The 20,010-nt window shown below is 36.8% G+C and overlaps 1 protein-coding gene across 3 annotated transcripts in view; it reads right to left on the bottom strand.

Annotated features, from left to right (window-relative positions):
- LOC110463849 (caspase recruitment domain-containing protein 11-like) overlaps positions 1 to 19,639 on the bottom strand; it is a 47,098-nt gene extending 27,459 nt beyond the window's left edge. The window contains exons 1-9 of one of the 3 annotated variants that reach the window (XM_021518741.1): positions 19,478 to 19,639; positions 12,478 to 12,555; positions 10,632 to 10,822; positions 8,733 to 8,861; positions 7,658 to 7,824; positions 6,234 to 6,348; positions 4,298 to 4,429; positions 3,908 to 3,981; positions 1,430 to 1,588 (exon numbers count right to left, since the gene is read on the bottom strand). In XM_021518741.1, coding sequence (XP_021374416.1) covers positions 1,430 to 1,588; positions 3,908 to 3,981; positions 4,298 to 4,429; positions 6,234 to 6,348; positions 7,658 to 7,824; positions 8,733 to 8,861; positions 10,632 to 10,809 — 954 coding nt within the window. In that variant the 5' untranslated portion in view covers positions 10,810 to 10,822; positions 12,478 to 12,555; positions 19,478 to 19,639. Of the gene's footprint in view, positions 1 to 1,429; positions 1,589 to 3,907; positions 3,982 to 4,297; positions 4,430 to 6,233; positions 6,349 to 7,657; positions 7,825 to 8,732; positions 8,862 to 10,631; positions 10,823 to 12,477; positions 12,556 to 19,233; positions 19,444 to 19,477 lie in introns of those variants that run through there. The other 2 variants (XM_021518742.1, XM_021518743.1) reach the window with 2 other exon arrangements.
- Between the last annotated feature and the right edge of the window lie 371 nt (positions 19,640 to 20,010).

Raw genomic sequence — 20,010 nt, 5'->3', positions numbered from 1 at the left:
TGACCCAGGAAATAAAAAAGTCCCTAGGGATGGGAGCAGACACCAAGGCTGACTTTTTTAACAAAACTGTATGTAAGGTTTTCGGGTGGGGATCTCGACTGTTTCAAAGTTTTAAGCCAGACACAACGTCCCAAGGGGTGTGGTCAGACCTCAACGCCATCCTGGTAGCATATGTGTACTTGTCTTTTTACATTCAGCAACTTCGTGTATGGGTATGGAGTGAGGATCTCAACCGTTTCAATGTTGTGACCCAGATACTAAGTCTCCAAAAGTGAGCCATACCCATGATGCATTCTGGTAGTACATAAGTATTAATTTCTTTACACTCAGTAATGTATATATGGTTATAAGGTGGGGATCTGAAATGCTTTCAAGTAGTGACCAAGAACTAAGTCCCCTGGGATGTTGCCAGATTCTAATATCCTGACTGTGTTTGTCTCTTTTACCCAGCAATTGTATATGGATATGGGTAGGGTTCTCAACTATTTCGAACTTATGATCCAGGGGTCAAGTCTCCATGGGTGGGGCCAAACCCGTGGGCGATCCTGGTAGCATACGTGTATTTGTCTCTTTATATTTACTTATCTCCCTTCTTCAGCTTAGTAAAGTACAATTACATAAAAATTAGCATAAACACAGTGAAAAAATTGATACTTGTTTCAAATATGGCACCGTTCACTCTTCAGCTAGATAACAATCCCATGAAAACCATTGCTTGGTTCCTTCAACATCTAGATACATGGAACATATTCGCGATCCATTTTGTCTTATTATTCAATTAAGGGACGCTGGCAAACTTCTTATTCCTTTGATGCACATTCAAATTTCTTTGACAGTAACGTAAACAATGATATCCACACCTTGCAATGTTACCAGTCATATTTTGGTAAAATTAATATAAACTTTATTTACTTTATAATAATTATGAAACAAGTTAAATCAAGTTATATCAATCATTCTTGTTGGTCCAGATGGTAGTGTGCAGTGGGTCTTGATGTGGGTGGAAACCCGAGTACACAGAACAAATCAACATGGTCAGGCAGGTGACCCCATACCTTTTCCCATCAATTTGGGAAGGCGAGTGTGCTTATCCACTGTGCCATCCGACCATCCGACCACCCAACCACCACCTGACCACCACCCGACCACCACCTGACCACCCTAATTTTTTGTTTTATTCCAGTTGCTGGTTAAGAGAAAGGAGTTGTTTGAAGAAATTATTGACAGACGGATAACAGAAGCCATGATATGACAGAAGCTCACCATGGTCGACCAGGTGTGCTACAAATGTTCGATTAAATGCATTGGGTAAACTTGATAATATTTAGAACTTGAGAATTAAAAGATTTATTTTTTGTACTGCCGATAAATGGTTTATAGGATTTGTGTTAGATTCGAGTTTATATTGACATAGAAATTTCTTAAATACATTTTTATGCAGGTTCTGGAACTCGTCAGTCTGTGTGCGTGACATATGGAGATCTTCAGCTGTCTGGGCCAATTCTTGCTGCATTTCTTCTAGCTTCTCATTCAGCATTTGTTGTTGCAGCATCAAGTTAGCTTCTAGAGCAGACTGGTCAGTCACATCCTGGAAATATATGTGAACCAATGAGTTGAACGTTTTCCTGCAGGTGAGAAATCCAAGAAATGTGAGTTTGGTTATACAGGTAAGACTCATCTTTGAGCTGAGGTTGGGTTTGGTTATGTATGTATGAGTTATCATGGAGCTGAGGTGAGAGTAAGTTTATACAGGTGAGATTTATCAAGGAGGTGTAGTGTGGGTTCGGTTATACAGGTAAGACTGAAACTGGAGCTCAGGTGTAGGTTTGGTTATACAGGTAAGACTCACCCTGGAGCTAACATATAGGTTTGGTTATACAGGTAAGACTCATCATAGCGCTAAGGTTTAGGTTAGGTTATACAGGTAAGACTCATCCTGGAGCTAAGGTGTAGGTTTGGTTATACAGGTAAGACTCATCATGGAGCTAAGGTGTAGGTTTGGTTATACAGGTAAGACTCATCATGGAGCTAAGGTGTAGGTTTGGTTATACAGGTAAGACTCACCCTGGAGCTAAGGTGTAGGTTTGGTTATACAGGTAAGACTCATCATGGAGCTAAGGTGTAGGTTTGGTTATACAGGTAAGACTCATCATGGAGCTAAGGTGTAGGTTTGGTTATACAGGTAAGACTCATCCTGGAGCTAAGGTGTAGGTTTGGTTATACAGGTAAGACTCACCCTGGAGCTAAGGTGTAGGTTTGGTTATACAGGTAAGACTCATCATGGAGCTAAGGTGTAGGTTTGGTTATACAGGTAAGACTCATCCTGGAGCTAACATATAGGTTTGGTTATACAGGTAAGACTCATCCTGGAGCTAACATATAGGTTAGGTTATACAGGTAAGACTCATCCTGGAGCTAAGGTTTAGGTTAGGTTATACAGGTAAGACTCATCCTGGAGCTAAGGTGTAGGTTTGGTTATACAGGTAAGACTCATCCTGGAGCTAAGGTGTAGGTTTGGTTATACAGGTAAGACTCATCATGGAGCTAAGGTGTAGGTTTGGTTAAACAGGTAAGACTCATCATAGAGCTAAGGTGTAGGTTTGGTTATACAGGTAAGACTCATCCTGGAGCTACGGTTTAGGTTTGGTTATACAGGTAAGACTCATCTTGGTGCTAAGGTGAAGGTTTGGTTATACAGGTAAGACTCATCCAGGAGCTAAGGTGTAGGTTTGGTTAAACAGGTAAGACTCATCATAGAGCTAAGGTGTAGGTTTGGTTATACAGGTAAGACGTATCCTGGAGCTAAGGTGTAGGTTTGGTTATACAGGTAAGACTCATCATAGAGCTAAGTTGTAGGTTTGGTTATACAGGTAAGACGTATCCTGGAGCTAAGGTGTAGGTTTGGTTATACAAATTGTACAGGTAAGGCTTATCCTCAAGCTAAGTAGTAGGTTTGGTTATACAGGTAAGACTCATCCTGGAGCTAACATATAGGTTAGGTTATAGAGGTAAGACTCATCCTGGAGCTAACATTTAGGTTTGGTTATACAGTTAAGACTCATCATGGAGCTAAGTTGTAGGTTAGGTTATACAGGTAAGACTCATCCTGTAGCTAAGGTGTAGGTTAGGTTATACAGTTAAGACTCACCCTGGAGCTAAGGTGTAGGTTTGGTTATACAGTTAAGACTCATCATGGAGCTAAGTTGTAGGTTAGGTTATACAGGTAAGTCTCATCCTGGAGCTAAGGTGTAGGTTTGGTTATACAGTTAAGACTCATCATGGAGCTAAGTTGTAGGTTAGGTTATACAGGTAAGTCTCATCCTGGAGCTAAGGGGTAGGTTAGGTTATACAGGTAAGATTCATCCTGGAGCTAACATATAGGTTAGATTATACAGGTAAGACTCATCATAGAGCTAAGTTGTAGGTTAGGTTATACAGGTAAGACTCATCTTGGAGCTAAGGTGTAGTTAAGGTTATACAGGTAAGACTCATCTTGGAGCTATGGTGTAGGTTAGGTTATACAGGTAAGACTCCTCCTGGAGCTAAAGTGTAGTTAAGGTTATACAGGTAAGACTCATCCTGGAGCTAAGGTGTAGGTTAGGTTATACAGGTAAGACTCATCTTGGAGCTAAGGTGTAGGTTAGGTTATACAGGTAAGACTCATCTTGGAGCTAAGGTGTAGGTTTGATAATACAGGAGATACCTTTCCTGGAGATGAGATGTGGGTTGGGTTATACAGGTAAGTGAGGTGTCTGTTTGGTAATACAGCAGAGACTTTTCCTTGAGATGAGATGTGGGTTGGATTATACAGGTAAGTGAGGTGTCAGTTTGGTATTACAGCAGAGACTTTTCCTGGAGATGAGATGTGGGTTATGTTATACAGGTTAAACAATAAGTTGAGACTTACTGTGGAGGGGACGGATGGGTCTGGTTCTGTTGGTCGTATGGAGACACCAAAAGATAATCGTGACTGGCGCACTCCTAACAAGGAATAGAAAAGGTGTTAGTAATTTGATATATTATTGGTAAAGTTTATTGGAACATACTGATATCAATTCAATATTCATTCTTATATGACATTTAATGACTTAAAACCATACTTGTTTACTACTTATGACCTTTATCGTTAGATGAAGTTCATGTTTCATCATTTAGCACAGATATATATTTTCACCAAGTTATCCGATTTAATCAACAGACAAGAATTTAACTTAAACAACAGTTAGTTTCAAGGAATATTAAAAATAAAACAGAAACTATATAGACATGAGCACAAATGTTAAGAACGGCTATGTACCCTCTTGGTGTTCCTGTCGTATTCGACGAAATGTCCGTTCCATCTCATCTTTCTCTGTCTGTATCTCCCGGGCCCTCTGTTTATACAGCTCAGACTGTTGGTGGTATTCCAGGCTCGTCTTCAGGTAGTTTACTGCACAAAGTCCATACAACAAACATTGCTAAATCTCTAACTCATACAACTCACTTAGAAAGGTAATTTTTCTCATTTCAAATTTCTCAAAATACTTTTTCACAAAGTCAATACATCCAGCACAAAGTTAAGTGTACAATGATTTGGACAAAGATGCATTAATTTTATATTGGATAAGAATTTATTGAATATTTTCGATTATTTTCTTTTCTTCACTGCATGCTCATAATTTTAAAACATACTTTCGAAACATTACTTTTATTTACCAACAAATGAAGCAACTGTTGAGTGAAAAATAAGGTCTGTGAGTAATATTCATAACTAGACCTGTCTTAGGGGTTTTATAACTAGACACGTCTAAGGGTTTTATAACTAAAGACATGTCTTAGGGGCTTTATAACTAGACATATCTTTGGGTTTTATAACTAGACACGTCTAAGGGTTTTATAACTAGACATGTCTTAGGATTTTATAACTAGACAATTCTTAGGGTTTTATAACAAGACATGTCTTAGGGGTTTTATAACTTAATACATGTCTTAGGGGTTTTATGACTAGACATGTCTTAGGGGTTTTATAACTAGACATGTCTTAGGGGTTTTATGACTAGACTTGTCTTAGGGGTTTTATAGCTAGACATGTCTTGGGTTTTTTATAACTAAACATGTCTTAGGGATTTTATAACTAAACATGTCTTAGGGGTTTTATAACTAGACATGTCTTAGGAGTTCTATAACTAAACAAGTATTAAGGGTTTTATAACTAGACATGTCTTAGGGGTTGTATAACTAGATATGTCTTAAGGGTTTTACAACTAGACATGTCTTCGGGGTTTTATAACTAGACATGTCTTAGGGGTTTTATAACTAGACATGTCTTAGGGGTTTTATAACTAATTATATCTTAGGGGTTTTATAGCTAGATATGTCTTAGGGGTTTTATAACTAGATATGTCTTAGGGGTTTTATAACTAGATATGTCTTAGGGGTTTTACAACTAGATAGTCTGAGGGGTTTTATAACAAGACATGTCTTAGGGGTTTTATAATTTGACATGTCTTAGGGATTTTATAACTAGACATGTCTTAGGGGTTTTATAACTAGACATGTCTTGGTGGTTTTAAAACTAGACATGTCTTAGGGGTTTTATAACTATTCATGTCTTAGGGGTTTTATAACTAGACATGTCTTAGGGTTTTCTTCTGTATCTTCTTCTTAGAGGACTTTGAAGAAAACAAAATGCCCCCATTGCAAAGCCTTAGATCTTGACCTATACTTTCCTCCCTTGTCGATTCTTCCCTTTCAGGGCTGTCTCCCTTGGGTCCCATGCACTTTCCTTATATGACCTTGGCTATTGTGTGGATGTTAAAGCCACACAGACAAACAAGCAAACTTGGGAATGTACCTGTTGATCAGTTCTTTATGAAAATTGACTTAAAATCTGGGTCAAACCCATACACAAACTTCTTTGAAGTATTTGTGTTCTGAGTTTCATCCGCACCAGTAGAAAAACAAAGCTAGTAAAGCAGTCACAAAAGTGTTCTTTTTGATAGAACAGTGACCTTGACATTGATCCCACATCACCAAAAGACTAACTCTGCTGAAGTACACTGTATTTTTGTATCAATACTTGTTTTATTGAAATATTGGATCCACAACAAAGAACTCTAAACTAGTTTGAAGGTTTTCTATTCAATTAAATTCAAATGTAAATGGTTATTTTTAATATACTGAAGCGTTTTTGTTTTTCGTGGACTTAGCAAGTCTTACAAGCCTGTCATGGTAGATATATAATATATACAAACGGGATTCATCCTTGAGTTTGTGGTTTTCTGTCATAAAGCTTGCCACTTGAGATTCCAATGCATCACTGCCTTTTTTCAAACTGTCAATCCGTTTTCTGAGTTCAGAATTTTCTTTCTGAAAAATAAACCACTCATAAAATACATAGAAAAATATATAAATCCCCCTTTATGCACATCACTCTGTTACTAAGTATATACTTTGCATCTTGCCAACAGTATCTAATTACATACCACTCTGGCTAGCTCATTTTCTGATAATGGATTTCGTTTTATCTGTACATTTCTGAAGCACCATGTAAATATTTCCTTGTAGCACCCTGAAATACAACCTCTGTATGGAATTTGATCAAAGTGTTCTCAGAAATAAAATCCCTATAGTGATGACAAATATTTTCTATAAATATAGCCAATCACAGGCGACGGCAGCTATCTTGAATGATGAAAATTACGTCAACTTCTACATATATTGAAAGTATATCTCATATATCACTTCCAAAAAGTATTAACACCATTGACAGCCTTAGAGAACTCAATTAATAACTGTTATCGTCTTAACCAATCTAAGGCCATAACCAATCTATGGCAATATGATATAAATTATATACCATATGTATCACTCCCACAAAGTATGGACAAAGTTGTCCCCTATAACTCAATTTATAACACATTTTCTCAGCCAATCAGATGCCATGGCAGTAACCTTTAATCCAAAATAGTACTAAAAGTGGACCATTAGATGTTAATCCCCTGTGTATCACTATCAGACAGCTTCCAAAGTAGTACTAAAAGTGGACCATTAGATGTTAATCCTAGAAGTCGGGTAAACCCACATTATATTATAAACGAGTTTAACAGTAAACTCCCCATCACACTTGCCTTGTGAATCCCAGGGAGTCGAGATGGTGGAAGTACTATAATAGTAATTAGGATATAGTTATAAACATGTACAGTATTTGGTTTCTCCGTGGTGGAGAATGTTACGTAATACTTGCCAAGGTTATACCCTGAAAGTATGGCGGCGCCTCGTTGATCTGGGTAGATTGACAAGGCTATTTATAGTCAGGTACGTGCAAACTATGCCAAGGTTTACCCTGGGGAGGGTGAGTAGCTGATGTGTCCAGTACCAGTGTGGTAGATACTCAGTGTGGGGTACTTACCGTTGCATGTACCTAAAGTGTATAACTCTAGTCATTGGTGAGTTTAGTTAGGGTAAAATTACAACCCGCTTTGGATAACCCAGGGGGGAGGAAATTACCTGTCAGTAGAAAGGCCTGCTCGTCACATTTGTTGAGAATAAATATCATTAAATAGGCTGCGGCCATTTAATCGAAAAATGTGTGTTTATTGTTATTTCAAAAACATCATAAAATAAAGATTGTACAATAAATAATGTCATTGAAGCTTGTGAATTCTTCAAATAATACCTCCAATTCTTTGTTATCATTCTGTTCAAACACCATGGCATTCTCTAACTCCTGTAGTTGCTGAACTAGTTGTTTGTTATTTTGGTACTGTGTCTTCAGTTCCTGGGCAAGTTGTGGCAGGTGGTTAATGGTACGCATGGACGGCATCCGACTACAACGTAAGAAATCTGCCAAGGCAGAGTGTAACGTAGTCAACTTATAAGACAAACAACATAGGGGGTAAACTTACAGGATCCTTCAGATGCTTGGACAGAAAATAAACATATAGGGAAAATTTACATGATCCTTCAGATGCTTTGACAGAAAATAAACATATAGGGAAAATTTACAGGATCCTTCAGATGCTTTGACAGAAAATAAACATATAGGGAAAATTTACAGGATCCTTCAGATGTTTGGACAGTAAATATAAACACACAACGTCCTGAGGGGCGGGGCCCAATAGAGAACACATAGTAAATTCTTTAAAATCCTTCTTCTTCTGTAGGAATGAAAGGATTTGTTCCATATTTGGTCTGAAGCATCATTGGGTGAAGGGGAACCAATTTTGTATAAACCGTAGGTCTGGCCCCTGAGGGGCCTGAGGGGCGGGGCCCAATAGGGGAAATATAGCATTTTTTAGAATTTTTCACTTTAGCAAAACCTCTGAAGAGATAAAATGAAAAATTTGTGACAAGTTATATAAATTTCATAAGAAATGAAAACGGGTGTAAGATCCTTTTTATCACATAATCAAGATTTGTGGCATTTATTCGTGTAAAATGCAACTTTGAAATGTAAAAAGCTGCCATTTCGAAATTGTCCTAGGCATGACGTCATAATTGAAACAATTGATACTTACAACCAATCACAGGGTTGATAGGTCATATTACATGGGTTAATACGCAAAAAAATCTGACAGGTATATTCACTGGATAACGCTGTACATTATGTGATAAAAACCTATGTATACTCCAACCACAATCAGCTTAATATCTTGGTAACAACTTGTAATCCTTATTGTAAATTCTTACATTATGATACTCCTGATATAGAAGCTTTAGCACTTCTTTTCCAGGTTGTTTCTGCTACTCACTAGGAGGGGGTTTCCGTGGTGATTCTCCCGTCACTGCCTGATACAGGTCTGGATAAATCAGCTCAATCGTCTTTAAAAATTCCTCCACACCTTTGTCTCCTTTAGTTTGCAAGATGTCCAAAAGCTTTGCTGAAAATTTAAAAAGAAAATGATGCTGTTTGACATTTGGTACTGCAAACAAGAAATTTAAGACATAGGATAACAAAAAAATAAAATCCACACATGCAATGAGAGAGCTGCCAGCGGCAGCATATATATCCCTCAGAAAAAGTCATGCAGGAATGCAGGATTTGTGATCGAACCTGGCCATCCTCGATTTTTGTTTATGACTTGGGCAAACTACTTACCAAGTTCTAATTTTGTTATCACGAAACAATACAAATTCTATTTTAAGCAAAATAAACCTTGATGTCTGATAGACCATGTCAAAATAGACCTTGATGTCTGATAGACCTTGATGTCAAAATAGACCTTGATGTCTGATAGACAATGATGTCTGATAGACCATGATGTCTGATAGACCTTGATGTCTGATAGACCATGTTGTCTGATAGACCATGATGTCTGATAGACCATGTCAAAATAGACCTTGATGTCTGATAGACCATGTCAAAATAGACCTTGATGTCTGATAGACTATGATGTCTGATAGACCATGATGTCCGATAGGTCATGATGTCTGATACACCATGATGTGATGTCTGATAGACCATGTCAAAATAGACCATGATGTCAAAAATCAACAATAGGGCTCTTCACATCCGCTTTGGCAGTCTACACACCAAATTTGAAATATGTATGATCAATAATTTTTAACTAATCATCCGCGCAAGTGCAATCAAGCAAACATCTTTTTTGGCAACAGTGACCTCTTATATACCGTAGACAAAATCAATTGCACTTTTTGCAACCCACAAACCAAGTTTGAAATATATGAGATAATTTGTTTCTCAATTAAGTTATTATCTGGACAAGCAATATGGACAGACGGACTGACAGATGGACAAAGTGAGTACATGTACTTTATACCCCACGACTTCCGTTGAAGTGCTGATATCAGTGGAGTTCCATTAAATTTAGATGAAACATTGTTCAGACAAGATCTACAGACTGATAGACAGATGGACAGGCAGACAGACAACAGCATGTGCCTCCTATAACCTTGTTGTGCAGTTATAATAACAAAAGACTCAATGGGCCTTTATATCCCACCTGTTTTTCAAATCAATCTCAAGAGAAAACATGCACATCTAAGGACTAAAGGGAGTTAAAAAAGACCTGTCAAGACCTTTTTAAGAATAAGTGATAACAAACTTGAACTGTCACAATCCAAGATGGCTGCCTGTACTAAGTGTTACAGACAACAGACCATGGAATTTCACAAAATGATGCCTTCAGTCCCTTTTTGAAGCCATTAGAGAACAAAATCCCATCATTTAAACAAATAGGAACTCCCTTGGACTACTTGATACATGTAACAAAATGTGTGACAAATTTATCAGATTTAGACTTGTACTTTTTTTTTAAAAGAGGACAAAATGAAAAGTAAACAAACACACAATGAACAAGTTATGTCAACTTATATAAATAATTCTTGTTGGGCCCAGATTAGACTGGCTACCAGCCCCTACTCTTTTATGAAGAATTTCCACAGCTGCATTCTACTCCTAGCTTATCTCCCCCTAGTTTAGAACTTTAGACATCCAAGTGATCAAAAGTTTTAGAGTTAAAATTGTTTTCTTAATTATTCAATATACTAGAGACGGTGGCCAGTCTAGGCCCAGATGTTAGCACGCAGGGTGTGTGTGTGTCTTAGTGTGGGAGGAAACCGGAGTACCCGGAGAAAATCCATGTGGTCCGATCAGGTGAGATCAACCACCACGTATAGAAACAACGTACCTGTCCTCCGTCTACGGCTGGCGCAGGCTTGTACTTCCTCATAATCATCAATGCCGATGGTTCGATTTTGTCTCAGTTCATCCAAAATATCTCCTGTTTCTATGTACTTGATAAGTTGACATCTGTTTGGCTCAATCTTCCGATCGTACAAATCTTCACAAATATCTAAGTCTTCCATCTTGTTCTGCTCACTTATAAAGAAAGAAAAGATTGACTTAAAGTATATATTTATAGAAGTCTAACCCTTTGAGGTTATATGATCATTTCCATATCCTACCCCATGTATCAACCTGAGACCTTCCTATTAAACCGAGGGGCTGGCGGCTTGAGGGCTGATATTAGTTGAGGGTTGATACTGGATAGGATATTGAAAAGCTTGCATATTATCACATTTTTATCATATATAAAAACCTATTCTGAATACGTGTATTAATTAACATACCACATCAAAATTTTTAGTAACAAAAGGAATTGTGTGTAATGTCTGATTTTTGATGTGTTGAACCGGAAGTAAAACTGATATGGCATGTGCTGGGTGGATATGGTGCATGCTGGGTAGATATAGACATGCTGGGTATATATGGTGCATGCATGGTAGATATAGGTTTGAACAGGATATGGGTTATGGACAGCTAGCAAAACAAATCTTTTTAAAGGGCTCACACAACTAAATCATTTACTATATGTTATACTAAGCTTTTAAGCTAAAAGCGTTAATATTTGAAGTTCAACACTAGTGAAAACTGTCTAGATTCACAGATACATACTTGACAAAGGATCGAAGGGCATTTTTTGGTGAGTTTGGTGGCATACAGGCGTCTGCTTTTGATAACCGGAAGTTTACATGCCAAACTGGTGAAATGGGACAGGAACACCCCCTGACCTTTGACCCCATATCAATCCGCCATCACATTTTAAAATCTACTAAAACTCTACATTTTTCTAAAGTTCAATATCTGTAGATTTCATTCAATGTAAAATATGTCAACATTTACCTATTTAAATTACTCCGAGACACTGTATTAACCCGGAACAAATTTTAGATAGGGATTACAATCGTATGAAACACTTGCTGATAGGCTGACTTAGTTGATTTAGTTATGTGAGTCCTAAGTATACAATAAATACATTTATGAAACCAATGCCATTGATTGAAGCCTAACACCAGTTGATATACTAAATACTGTATACTGTCAACAGTATAGGTCGAGAGGCAGACCCACAGACAATCACACAGACATGATGTCAGATCAAAATATTCCCTCAAATGTATGTCTCACTCTGGAAAACATCTAGAACTATCGCCAAAATGGCAGACTTATAACCCCCCTCCACTCCACCTGCACAAAGAGCTGTAGGAATAGTTTTTTCAAGAAATTTTTTGAATGAACAAACAAAGTATTACAAGGCAATCCATAGTCCCCCTGATAACGATTTCTCAATTCACCTAGCTGTATCTCGGGATATAGGTCACAGTGACATACTTTTTGTATTCAGCACTCAGTCAGCCAAGACATACTTGCAAACCAAATGATCACAATGTTTAAAAAATATATTTCAATCATTATATTACCTTGGTAATACATTCAAATAATTCCGGTACATTTTAACCAACTGGATGGGTTTTATTTTTGGTTCATGGTCAGCAAGCATGGTTTATCATCCATGGTTATTCAGTTTATGAACCCATGAAAACTGTTGTTACACTAAAGATGTGGTAGAATTCCTAATAATAGAAGTAAACCACAGTTTATAGGGTACATCTCAATACCAAACAATAGATATATGACACAGTTACTCATAATTTTCCAGTATATTTAATTTAATTCAAAAAAATATACTTTACCTGGTCCATACACATCAATACCAGTTCCCAAGATTCAGAGAGCCAGTCACTTTTCCGTTTTTTGGTGATCAAATAATTCTGGGTAATAAATGGTATATGCATTGGCATTACATCATCAATAGTAAAACTACAAATGCAACCAACATTAATATTTTACATAAAAACTTAACATAAAATAAAGTGTATAAATAGAAAGTGTATAAATATGAATAAACTGAAACCATTTTTCATTGGCTAGACCTAGAGCCAATGATTACACACCTTGTTAAGTACACATTCCACAGAGATGTTCATTTCATTATGTTGCATATGTAGTTACCTAAATAAACTCTTCCTCACTAATATACTAAACATTGAAGTCTACCTAAAACTGTGGAAATAAATGTCTGTAAAACTACTTTCCTTGAAATGACTTATCAATGCAGTACTTTTTCAGTGAAGTTGTAGCTAGTATGACCACTATTTGATTTGATTTAAAAAACAGCAACTTAAAGGCCCATCAACAGACAGGAAACTAGTAATTATGCTCTACATTTATTAGGATAATAACACCCATCATACAACTTGATGAAGGAGGGGGATGGGTGGGTAGGTGTGATCATAAAGGATTTCTCCAGATGTGTGCAATAAAAACAGATCATGTTTCAGGTATTCATATTCATTTTTATATTTCCTGCAATTGTTGAAATTCTTTATTTTTAAATAGACAGCAGGAAGTATCCTCAACTGACGAGGACTGAAACCTTACCCCTATAGTAGTTTCTCTTCGTCCTGGTATATGACTAACTTATGCTAACAGCCACATTAGACTGGTATCGCTCACCTGTTTCCATTCTCAGACAATGGTGGCCGTATCAGGTTTCATAAGTACCCGAAAAATAAAAATAAAAAAACTTCCATGTGACATTTTTATTCAAATTGCTGGGATATTAAGTCATTTTGAATTTCCAATCAACCCAATAAAGAACAGGACATATTCAGCACTATTGAACAGATTAACTTTAGCTGCAGTAACCAGAGGGCATATTCAGCACTCTTGAACAGATTAGCTTTAGCTGCAGTAACCAGAGGACATATTCAGCACTATTGAACAGATTAGCTTTAGCTGCAGTAACCAGAGGACATAATCAGCACTATTGAACAGATTATCTTTAGCTGCAGTAACCAGAGGACATATTCAGCACTATTGAGCAGCAACCAAAGAACAGATTTAATTATGAATTAGTTGAAAAATAACAGCGTCTAGGGCCATGAGAAAAACTTTAGTAGAATTGGCCTGATGGAAACAGCATAAGTAGAAAATATCTCCACCGACCTGAGGCCAAGGCAAACATCTTGGATTTTACATTAGCCCAAACTATTAAATGTATACATGCCCCTACTCCTGCTTAGATGGAAATTTAATGGAGCTAAATGTGAAGTCAGAGAAGTGGAAATATAAGTCCAAGTTACCTGTAATTTACATTTGATACACTGCTATAGTAAACCGAAAAATCATGTATCTCTATGTAAAAAGTTGGATGAATGTTCGACTTCTAGAAAGTCTTGTACAGATTAACTTGATTATGGAATAACCGATACATAGGTACATACCAAATTTAACCAGAGTCAGTCAAGTTGAAATAAAGGTCACAGTGACCTACAAATGAAATGTTGCTACTCTTTACAATAAGTTGTAGTTTTTGAGTAATGGTGCATAACACAAAGTCAATTGTAAGTCATTGAAGCAGAAAATATAGGTTACACTGACCTACATGTAAAGTCTAACCAAGATATCGTACAGACAGCTGCATTGTCAGACTGACAGAAAAGGAAACCATCCAATATGTTGCAGGGATTGACATTGAACATTTTTAATTAAATAAGAATTAAACAGATTTGGCTCAAAACTAACTTCTACAGCAATTCATTGCAGAGGGAATCAAAATAATAACTAGTCCTGAGATGATCTGACATTTGCTTTAGTTTTTTTGTTAACATTTGTGTTTTAAACCTGGAGCCACACCCATCTGCTCTCAAGGAAATTAACATGGTTTATAAATGTGACATTGAGCCCCAGGTGTCCAGGGAAGCTCTATGCCAAATTGATTCCAAATCCCTTCTTTCATATATTTTTGCATGAACTAACTGCAGATCATGTGCACCAATGGTGTAAATGTTTAGCTGTTAGGCAAGAAAATCAGAAATTCTACTAAATGGCATTGATAATAGTAATAATATACCACATTTGATATAGCACCCTATCTAGCTAAACTAAGCCACCCTAAAGCGCTTTACAGTACACAATCTATACAATCAAAACAATTAGCATATACATTAATAATACAATTTTGAGGAATTCGCAGGAGCTGCCTTATCAGGTGCTAACTACTAGTCCTATGCCACCTGGCTAATATCTCTGTATGTGTGTATGCCTGCGTGTGTGCTGGAGATGTAATGTGTAGCTGTTTGTATTATTTATAGATTATTGATTAAGACTTGAAGTTACCTGTGAATATTTTAGTACTCTGGTCTATAAAAATGTGATGACTGACAGTAGAATTAAGTGTTTTAATTTGCCAACAAAAAGTATTCTGTTTGATTTGTTCTGCCATTGAAGGAACACTGAAGAAATTATTAAATCTTAACAGCTGAATAATCTCTGGTGACGTACAATTAGAGAATATATACGTAATATTTATCTTATCATTGTGATCAATTGATTACTCTGTTTATCCTTTGTGATTGACGAGTAAATCTCGTCCAATACAATGGTGATCTCCAATCAAAGAAACATAATCAACTATAATAGCCATTGATACTTGCTAACCTTTATCTCCAATCTTAATTTACCCTGGCTTATTTTCGCAAATGAGTAAAATATGTATTCTTATGAAAAATTATCGAAACAATTTGATCAATTCCGTCTTTGCGTATTGCAGAGTTATCTTATCTTGAGAGCAGGTATTGATTGTTACGTCATTGGTTTGTGTGAGAAAATTACGTCGTTTTCTCAAAAATTGATGACGTTACTCTCAAAAACAAATGACGTAACAATCAATACCTGCTCCAAAGAGAAGATAACTCTGCAATACGCAAAGACGGAATAACAGACCCAAATTTACTACTCTACAAAGTATATTAAGATACTGTTTTAATCAAATTAATAATAAAATTATTCCTTTATTCTTTAAAAATATTTTTTGTAGAAAATTGTCATCTGTCAGATTCAAATAATTTTTTGGTAAATTATTGGAGCCTAACTAATAGACTTTATTGGACCATAAAGTGTCATATTTGACAATTAAATTGCAATTTAATTGCATCTAAAAATAAGTTTTCATACTTGGCATTTTAAAATTTGGTGGTCTGTCAGAAGTCTAAACTTTTCTTATGGTTTACTTCCATTCAATATATAAGTAGTCCTTGTGATAATTTATAATACATTATCAAAACTTGAGTGCCTATATTGAACAAGATCGAGGCCCTTACAGAAATAAAAAGTTTGCAGCGATATCGCGGCGCACAATTCAGTTCGCCAGAACATGTTGCCAGAAGTGCACAGAATATCGCCACTAGTGGTGACGTTCTGGTGATGTTCTGGCACACATTTCATATCGCCAGAATGTCACCAGAATGTCACCAGAATGTCATCAGAATGTCACCAGAATATCACCAGAATGTCACCAGAATGTCACCAGAATATCACCAGAATATCGCCAGAAGTGCAACACAGATAAAATATTCTGGAGATGTTCTGGCCCACTTTTCATGTCACCAGAATGTCACCAGAATGTCACCAGAATATCACCAGAATGTCACCAGAAGTACACCACAGATAAAATATTCTGGTGATATTCTGGCCCACTTTTCATGTCACCAGAATGTCACCAGAATATCACCAGAAGTACACCACAGATAAAATATTCTGGTGATATTCTGGCCCACTTTTCATGTCACCAGAATGTCACCAGAATGTCACCAGAATATCACCAGAATGTCACCAGAATATCACCAGAATGTCACCAGAATATCGCCAGAATGTCACCAGAATATTACCAGAATGTCACCAGAATGTCGCCAGATGTGCAACACAGATAAAATATTCTGGAGATATTCTGGCACACTTTTCATATTACCAGAATGTCACCAGAATATCACCAGAATGTCACCAGAATATCACCAGAATATCGCCAGAATGTCACCAGAATATCACCAGAATATCACCAGAAGTACACCACAGATAAAATATTCTGGTGATATATATATATATTCTGGCCCACTTTTCATATCACCAGAATATCGCCAGAAGTGCACCACAGATAAGGAATTCCCATGATCCTATGTAACTTGTCTAAATAAAGTTGACCCCTAAATTCAAAAATCACAAAATGGCTGATGAATGAAGGAGAGCTCATGGTGAAGAGAAAAGTTGTGTGAAATAAGGAGGCTTTAATCTTTTTTGGATAAAGTGACAGCATTCTTGAGTCTTATAAGGTAATGTAGAATATGTTTTCTTCTATGTTTTATCACGGACTTAGATAACAATAATCTAATTCCGTGGTTTTATATAATCCATGGTCACAAAACATGTAAAATCTTAACTGAATAACTATTGTGCATTTTTATACAACAGTATAATTATAAGTTTAAATTGTGTCCTACACAATTCTACTACATGTATTTAGCAGTGTAGTACATCATATCAAAATCTTGCTTTAGGAACTGCTGTATCATTTTTACAGCAGTTCATGTTGCTTCTATACAGAACGGTTTCTTATATAACTGTTCATATACTTATACATTATATTAACATTATTGATAACTACTATTAACGAATATCACATTGTGAAATAATCCATATATATGTTATGAACTTTTTGTAACCAATCTTTGATCAATATAAGCTATGATTTATTATCTAAACTATATGTACTCCACAACCCTGTTGCAATGTTATCATATATTTGATTATGGGAATCCCTATCTTGCTTGCCAAGACAACCAGAACCCTAGCCTGTGGCGATATATCCCCGCAACTGCACCGGAACATTCTGGCTATATCGCCGGAAACCTAATTGGCATACGAAATCTGAACACGCAGCGATATTGCCGCGATATTGCCGCAATATTGTGGCGCTATCGCAGCAATAGTGTGCCAGAGACTCAATATTTCTGTAAGGGGTGGGGGGGCATTGAACCCTTCTTGGACAAAACGCCTGGAACACATCACTAACTCACATTGCTCCTTGGAGGTGTATGCTGACATGAGTAAGTTGATATATCTAGTCCATAACTAAAAAGAAATCTTATGGTCATGCAGATAATGGCTATACTGACCTTGTGTCCAAGCTTTTATGGTAATTAAACTTTTTACAAAGTTAGATTGTTAAGAATTATATGTATAATTATATTACTTAAGATATCTTTTTGAGTACAATTGTCATTATGAATCCATAATGGGCCATAGCTGTGAAATTATGGTCACATAGCAGTTATAAAACTTTTCTGAGCCTTCTAATTACTTTTTTATAAAGTTTGAAGTTAATCTTTTTACTTTTCATCAATTTATCAAGATAATGAGCAGACATTATGCGCTAACCTACATGTTAGCTAAAAACAGAATGTCGTTGACACATAATATGTAATCGATGCAGGAGCGTTGGTATGTAGGTAGAGTTACCAGTTAACCCTTTCACAACTGTAGACCATAATGGACTCATCCAGATTAATGCATGGTAGAGTCTACTAAAGATGAATAGGGGTGAAATGGTTAAAGACGATTGTCAAGCAGAGACAATTTAAGAACTCAGGTTTGTCTTGGTCAGGGGACAGAACCCATAACCTTCAACACCGGGGTCAGCACTCAACACCTTGAGGCCAAAAGGAGATACTAAGATAGGATGCAATGGATGTAGCAGATTCATTTTTGGTCAGTTATGCTCCAAAGAAGAGGGCACAAAAAGACAAATGCTGAGCCATTGCTCACTAAGTTCACTTGGACTTCTGAACATGCGAGCTGAAAGCCAAGCTCCAGAAAAGTACAGTGCAGTTCTGAGTCGAGTTTGCACGGATTGAATAATAACTTTGGTGACTAAAGAACCTGAACACACGTACCCACAATCACCAGGGTGTCGTAGCATATCAAGTGCTGTACAAACTAGAACTGTAAGCCAAAGGCTAACTAATACCCCGCTCCTATATAAACCAGACCTGTAAGCTTAAGCCTTACTAATGCAAAGCAATATAGTCTCCCACCAGTAATGAGTTAATCACTATTTAATATAAAAACAAAAAACAAAAATAACAGAAAAATAAACAAGCCTTTCGCACAAAACGGGCATAACTCCATCAAAAAGGGTTGAAATCCCAAATTAAAATGCCGGTGCACAAATACATAAAGTACTGATCATTCATGCAAAGTTTCAATGAAATACACCTGTTAATAAAGGAGGAGTTTTCCGGACAAGTTACTGCAGACGACAGACATCCAGACAGGGTGATTCCAGTAATGTATACCCCCCTAACTTCGTTGCGGGGGTATAATTAGATTGTGGTAATCAGGTAAGGGGGTTTTGCAGATTTTAAATGCTGTCTATAGAATACAACATTACAACTTAACACAGCATAATAAACATTTTCCCAACAGGTACTGATGGTGAACATTTCTCTAAAAATTCAGAGACAATATAAATCAGAGGACAAGAATATTGTTCTAAAACAAACAGTGTTATAGATAGCATCCGCAGATCTAAAGACACAAAAAAGCAAAGTTACCCTGCTCTGCAGTTGGAGATTTCCCTGAGATTTCACCATACAATTGCTCTGGCAATATCTGTTTCGTTGCTTAAAATTTAAACAAAACTAAAGCAATGTGATAGTTTAAAGTCCACGTATAGAATATATCCAGTGTGAGTGTATCATGTGTATAGTTCCATAGTTGTCAGGCCTGTGATATTACATGTAGGATGGTTACTAGTATTTACTATAATATTAGCACATGTAGTCACATAATGGGTACCTGGCTATAGGAAGACCTTCGTCATAAGTGATAACATGATGCTGCTCTTAAGAGATCATCCTCCGTCGCACTCAGCCTGTGTCCTGTACCAGCGTGTGAGCATGTACCCATGTGTCAGTTGTTGACGTCTGCTGAAAAAGTAATCCAAACTTCCTGGTTCACCTGAGAGGCCCGCGCGGGGGTAACTGATGAGTTTTAAAATGACGTAGCAAAACTTTTATAAAAGTTAAACACTGATTTTAAGCATTCAGTAATTCAGAGACAACTAATAACCATTATTCCTATATGTTAAACTGTGTTATGTTTTATTGTTTTTCTATCACAATGTGTCAGTGCCAACAAATATATCGACGAGTCATTTCATTTTGCACGGGGACTGTAACGTTACATGTGGTCAGGAGGCACTGTCCTGGTAGATTCGATATACGCTATTAGACTTGTCCATCATAGCACGGAATTAGATAAGTCCATGATCATAGTGAACAAAACCTGACTTACAAAAAAAAGACATGTGCATATGGGCGAATTAAAAG

This window comes from Mizuhopecten yessoensis, unplaced genomic scaffold (genome assembly GCF_002113885.1).
Source record: "Mizuhopecten yessoensis strain PY_sf001 unplaced genomic scaffold, ASM211388v2 scaffold10937, whole genome shotgun sequence".
In the NCBI taxonomy this organism is placed as follows: Eukaryota; Metazoa; Mollusca; class Bivalvia; order Pectinida; family Pectinidae; genus Mizuhopecten; species Mizuhopecten yessoensis.
The sequence above is the reverse complement of the archived record's forward strand: the minus strand, read 5'-3'. Positions and strand labels throughout refer to the sequence as shown.